Consider the following 6,723-nt stretch of genomic DNA (forward strand, 5'->3'; position numbering starts at 1 on the left):
GCTGAAAGGCATTATATTGCCAAATGATCCATGAGCTGCTTTGTTTCAGATGGCCCACTACTTTTCAGTCTGCTGATGATGTGCTGGGTTTTCATTTTTCTAAGAAACCACAGGGCCCAAGATTTTTCCAAATCCTAGCAAAATGAGCTGAGTATTTGAAGGCACATCTGAAGGAACAGCATTTGTACATTCTGTCTGCAAATGGAGGCAAGGACAGGTATTTACTAAAACTCCATTAAATATCTGGCAAGAAAAGACTCAACACATTTTTTCCTGACAGCACTGGTATGTTGTGCAGGTTTTCTGCTTTGTAAAGCAAAGTATTTAGATTCATAGTGCAGAGACCTTTGATGACCAAACGCAAACAAAAATAGAAATAGATTTTTTTCATTGCACTAGACTTTCTGATGGGCCGGTGGCAGCAAGCAGACTCCCCTGTGTGCTCTCCCGTCTACTTCCCTTCCCAGAGAAAAGCAGCTTTGGTACATGGCAGGGGTCTGTCCTGGAGTACTCTGGTACCGGAGCCTGGGGTTTATGGGCTTGACCTGTGAGGAGTAACTACCAAGTTACAGCTGCCCTTGCTCTCTGCCCTGACCCCACTATCCAACACCTGGCGTAGGATAAACATGATCATATGAGCACTGTGTTTGCAAAACCTTCTGTGGGTGGTGTGAGGTTTGTTTTCTGGGGAAAGTTACAAAAGTTGAGCTTACATTAAGGTTCAGTTGTTCATGACAGGTTTTTCTGAAACTCAGGGAGAAAGACATGCCTAGGGCAAGTTAAAATAAAAGAATTCTAGTCATCAGCTGCTCCACTTATAAATTCACCCTATCCAACTTTATTAAGGTTTTCACTTAGGAGACTTCAGCTGATCAGTCTGAAAAGAAAAATAACTTCATTTTACTTACTATTGGCATGCATCCTCAGGGGTTATTTTTAATAAATACATAAAGAAATCAATGCCTGTTGAAAAACGGTCACAGCTGTTGAGCCCAGAATGCAGTCGGAGAGCTGCCTTTAACCCGTGCTACTGTCTGTGCCAAATAGCTACATTTTCAACTTCTGCTTCAGTCCCACTGCTGCTGAGCCATGAAATGTGCCACTCCACTCCATTTTCATCTATAACGTCTCCTCTGCTTTCCATCCTGTAATGACATAAATCCAGTCTGTTGAGAATGCCATCAGTTTGTGGCAGCACAGCGATGTCTGCACTACCGAGATAAGCAAATTGCCAGGAATCAGAGCCTTCCCAGTGTAGCGTAAAGTACCTGCCTTAACTCTGTAAAAGTTTTGACATACAAAGCACACAGGTTAGACAGTCAAGGAACATACTCCTTTCTTTGCAAAACTGTATTTATACTAACGGCCTCCCAGCACGTAGCCTCTACAGGAAAAACTTCATAGTCCCAGTCATGATTTGAAGTTACCAGGGATTAAGTCCTATGAAGTTTACCCTGACTTTTATTAGGGGCATCTTAAAGATGCGTAAGTGTATGCAGCTAGTTACTGTGTGATCTTCTTGCTGTAAAAATCCATCCTCTCTTACCCTTTCCCCCATCCTGCTATGTGCTGTTACGACAAAGTGCAAGGATTTACAGCCTCCTGCTGGAAAAAAAGTAATTGCTGTGTGAATTCAATCCTCATAAACCACTTATTTCTGCTGATCTTTGAAAGCTGTGATCAAGCTCATCGTTATACCTGAAAACTGCTGTAAAGAAGAAATGTCTACGCATCAGCATCCCTTGCAAATGAGGGGAAAATAACTTTTATAAACAATTACTGGAGATTTGTTTCCCTTAAAAAATGAAGCCACCCAGCAGTCAGAGCAAGTTGCCATGGTGCTGCCTCTTTATGTTCTCTCATGAAAGCCACAGTGATCTGGTGAACTGACACCTGTCTCGTGTGAGTAGGTGGAAACTAGCAATCCTGGAACTTGGCAAAATAGCCTGCATTGGGCTGTCAGGGAGTGGTGCATACTAACAGCCACAAACCAGTGTCAAAAAGGAGAAGCCTTAATTCCCTAGTGAAAATGGCAGTGGCTGGCAAAGATTGGATCTCTGCTGCCAAGGGTGTATCTACATCAGCATTTTAGTTAATTGAAATCACAAGTTCAAATCAGAACCAGCTGGTTTTCTCTACAGATCAGCTGCTAGTGACGAGCACTGTGCTGGCCCCTTTGTGATGGGCTGTATTTTCACAGGAGAGTAGAGGCATCACCCTCAGATTTTTGAAAGAAAATGCCTGTAAAGCTACATATGTGATCTACTGCCGAATGCCCTCACTGAAGTGATGAGTACTCACAGGTTTAGACTTCATGCAAAATTCACATCTGGCATTTAATATGACAGCAAAAGACAGAAGCTCTGTAGCACATTTTAACGTGCCACGGTAATAGGGGCGTGACTTAACTCAATCCATTCTAAAGCATTGAAATGAATCACTTTAATTTTTCCCCAAACATTTGAGTTTGTCATACAGGTTCCCATTTTGTATCCAGGTACATTCTGTAACATATTTCATTTGGTGTCTGATCATTTAAAAATAGAATTGGTCATCATTCTAGTACTATTGTGGCTATTATTTTTGGTCAGCAGGGCAAGACAGAGCTTTTTTTCTGACGAAAGACCACATATTAACAAACATACATTTCAGATTTATTTCAGATACTGGACTGGGGAGGTACTTAAAGAAAAATTAAACCTAAATCAAACCTACCAAATTTGACAGAGAAGTCATTTAAGGAGAATAAACATGAATGTTATCATGTCATTTTTTATGGTTAATTTTCTCATTAAATCTGCTTTGTGGATTATGAAGTGGATATCGACTTCTTGTTTTAGAAAAAGATGGTATCTTAGCAATTCAAAACACACACCCTTATTCAAAATAATTGAACTCAGCTGATGTTTATATGAGTAGCACTAAAATATTTTATTCTGAGTGATGAAAATAAACCTCCATGTTTTCGCACATCTCTGAAATCTGTACTTTACCTCAAAAAATAAGTAAACACAAACTTTGCGAACTATCAGCACAAATCAGTGCTGTATTTCTGCATGCAGCTGTAGGCAGACAGCTTGAAACAACAGCTCTGAAAAGGGTCTGAACTGTACTATTTCTCTGAACTCTGCCTGAGCCCAGAGACCTGGTAACAAAAAGTGGGTGGGTGGAATAACCATCTTGAAAAACTTCTGACTGGGAATACATCACAGATTTTTGACTGATCTCATGAAAAGGATACAACTGGGATCAGCAATCTCAGATACCCAGTGCAAGTTTCACTGGCAGCAAAAGAACTTAACTCCCATGCTGGGTGACTTTACAGCTTATGAAAACAAAACTAGTAGAAAAGACTACACAACTCTTCCACTTCTAACATACTTGTTTTCATTGAACGGTCCAATGTACTTTGCTCCATTTGGAAATGTGTAGGTTCCAGCCCCATGAAACATGTTGGCTTTGAACTCACCTTCATAAACTGCCCCAGAAGGATGTTCTAGCTTTCCAGTACCATTTATCTGCATTTAATGAAAGATGAAGGATTAAAAAAATTGTTAATGTTCACAGAATCACAGAATCATTAAGGTTGGAAAAGACCTTTAAAATCACCAAGTCCAACCATGAGCCAACACCACCATGCCCACTAAACCATGTCCTGCAGTGCCACGTCTACACATTTTTTGAACACCTCCAGTGATGGTGAGTCTACCACCTCCCTGGGCAACCTGTTCCAATGCTTCACTGCTCTTTCAGTAATGAAACTTTTCCCTAATATCCAGTCTGAACCTCCCCTGGTGCAACTTGAGGCCATTTCCTCTCGTTCCATCGCTCGTTACATGGGAGAAGAGACCAACACCCACCTCACCACAACCCCCTTTCAGGTAGTTGTAGAGAGCGATGAGGTCTCCCCTCAGCCTCCTCTTCTCCAGACTGAACAACCCCAGTTCCCTCAGCCGCTCTTCATCAGACTTGTGCTCCAGACCCCTCACCAGTTTCGTTGCCCTTCTCTGGACAATGTTTATGCTTACAGTATTATTTCCTTTCATTACAATATCCTTTCAGATTGCTGCCTTTAAGTCTGCTATCATATTCAGATACGATAATGGAAAGTGACTATTCTTTCAGATTTAGACAGGTTTCTGCTTCTACAAGGATTTCAGCTAAGAGCTTAGATGCTTTTGGCCAGCCACAGTGTCCAATAAACCCTTCCTCTGCTGGTAGTCTCACAGGAACTTAACAATCTATGCAGCACAGAACTGCTGTACCCAGCCCCGCAAAGAACCCATCTACCCTGACAGCCTGAGGGGTTAATTAAAATTTCTGGAATTTCTTTCTGTGGATCAAGGCAGAGCATGTCTTTCATTTGTTCAGCCTAGGCCACTAAGCCATGCCTGGGGGCTTAAATGTGTGCTGTAAAGCACTTCTGTGCCATAATCTTAATTCTTATCATTGCACCATTATTTTTGTAAGAGGCTGGAAAAAAGGCCAGACTAGATCTAATAAAGCCACAAGATGCTGTTTCCTAATTGAAGACCCTTTTTTGTCTTGTTTCAAGGACTGTCTCCTCTCCAACATCAACAAAATAAGCAATTTACCTATATTAATTCATTCCTGGGGAACTCAGTAACCAAGTGCAGCCAAACAATGGTGTATCTGTCGATGGCCAGAACTCCCCTGTTTCATGGTGGGATGTGGGTGTGAAGGATATACACGTGCCGCAGGGCCATGCCTAGCCCACTATGTGCGCACAGCCCGTTCATGCAGGGCTTTCACGGTGGCTGTGCTGTGCTGGGCCACCACGCTGCCCGGGTGTTTCACCAGGGCCTGCCTGCCAGCAGCGATCGATGTGTTTGCAGGAGCCTGGGGAGGCAGCAGGACATCTGAAGACCCCAAGTGTCTCAAGTCTTCAGACTGGGCTGTGGCAAGATTCCCAGGTGGAAGAAGAGCCTGCGGCCTTGGTCTGATCCTTCTCAGGTTTTGAGTTTCCTTTCTGTGTCTTTTTAAGGGTGGATATAGTGAGATGTGCTCCATTCCAAACCCAGAGAAAGTTTAAAATGAAGGAATACTTAAAATTACCTTTTTATTTTTCCAGCTGCCGACGTACGTCGTTCCGTTGGCACCGGTGTGGACTCCATGACCGTTCATCTTGGGCACACCCTCGGGTGTGCTTTTGCACTCCCCGTCTAGAAAACAGGAGTGGTGGAAGACAAGTATTTTCATTGCACGACAGAGAGCATCTGAGAAGCAAAAGAGATCGTGCAATGCATTTCTTCTGTTGCACAGAGCCATTTTCTCCCAGAGCTGACTCCCCATCTCCTGTGGACAGACCGCTCCCAGAAATGGGCCCTTGGAGCACACCAGCCCCACTGGAGCGGGCGCCTTTGGGTGCCACGCACACAGTGCGAGCCGGCAGCGGTCCCGTTACCCGTTCTTCCATCACCACTGAGCCCCACCGTGGGGGTGGTGGGGAGCTGGCGTGGGGCAGAGCAGACCCCAGTGGACCATCAGGGCGGTGGCTGTGGCTGTCTGCAGAAGGACCCTGAGGAAACACCCCCATGACAGCCTCGGCGCGTCTGGGGGGTTCTGCCAAAGCAGTGTGTTGCTCCGGTAGTAGTCATTTTTTGCTGGTAAAATTTTTTGCTTTAAATTCCAAGCTGGCACAGGTTGCCTGGAGGGGTTGTGGAGTCTCTGTCCGTGGAGATATTCAAGACCTGGTGGGATGGGGGCCAGGGCAGCCATCGCGGTCGCCCTGTGTGTGCAGGGGAGCAGGGATCTGCAGAAGGGCCTCCCCTCAGCTGCACAGCTTCAGGGTCACTTGTCACATCTGAAACCCTCACCCTGAAACTGGTATAGACTTCCTCTGGTTTAATCCCATACACTTAATTTTGCAAAAGGAATTAGCACCGAGTTTTTCTTACCGTACTTGTCTTTATTTGGGAATATGAAAACCCGCAGCATCTCTTGAGAAAGAAACAACCAGTGTCACTGTTACAACTGCTGGCTGAAATTCAAATATATATAAAAAAATATATATTCAAATACACAGCAGCTTGAAACCGCACGTAATTATCAGTGTGCTGCTTGAGTGTGCGATTCTTTAAAGGAGAGCCCTCAGGCCTGTCCGCGTTACCGCCCGTGGTTGCCAGGCGGAAGTGTCCGCCGTTGCTAGGGAGGCCGGTGACCCGGAAGGGGAAGGCGGGTACTTCCGGGTCAGGGGACGCTGCACCGGGCCGGTGGGGCGCGGAGAGGTGGGAGCGGGAGCGGGGGAGGCGCCGGTGTCCCCGGGCGGGCGGTGGAGTCCCCTGTGAGGGCGTGATGGAGAGCGGGGGTTGCGCGGAAGGGGTTGCGAGGAAGGGGTTGCGCGGGGGGCCGGTGAAGGAGGCTGAGGGGAGGTGGGTGGGCAGCGGATGGGGTCCCGGGAGCCTGGGCGGGGGGAGCGGACGGGGACGCTGCGGTGAGGGAGGGGCAGGGCCGGGAGAGGAGGTTTGGGGATCCCGGGTGCGGGGTGCTGCTGACCGGCCGCCCTTAGGAGGTGTGCGAGGCGGGGGGGGGGGGGGGGGGGGGGGCGCGGGGAGGTGCCGGCAGAGGCGGCAGAGAAGCGACCCCGGGGGAGCGGAGCTGTTCCGTGCCGGGGCTCGGTGCTGCGTGTCGAGAGGAAGGAGCCTGAGGCCCTGTGCGACAGCTTCCTCGGGGGGGGCTGCGGCTGTCTGTGCCGGGCTCGCT

The 6,723-nt window shown here is 47.0% G+C and overlaps 1 protein-coding gene across 1 annotated transcript; it reads right to left on the bottom strand.

Annotated features, from left to right (window-relative positions):
- Positions 1-1,017: 1,017 nt before the first annotated feature.
- On the bottom strand, positions 1,018-5,968 carry MORN2 (MORN repeat containing 2). The gene is given in 5 exon segments (XM_059828510.1): positions 1,018-1,108; positions 1,110-1,145; positions 3,382-3,518; positions 5,077-5,183; positions 5,919-5,968. Coding segments are annotated over 5 exon segments (381 nt in total). The 5' UTR covers positions 5,959-5,968; the 3' UTR covers positions 1,018-1,047.
- Between the last annotated feature and the right edge of the window lie 755 nt (positions 5,969-6,723).

The sequence above is a fragment of the Gavia stellata genome, chromosome 23, assembly GCF_030936135.1.
Source record: "Gavia stellata isolate bGavSte3 chromosome 23, bGavSte3.hap2, whole genome shotgun sequence".
NCBI lineage: Eukaryota > Metazoa > Chordata > Aves > Gaviiformes > Gaviidae > Gavia > Gavia stellata.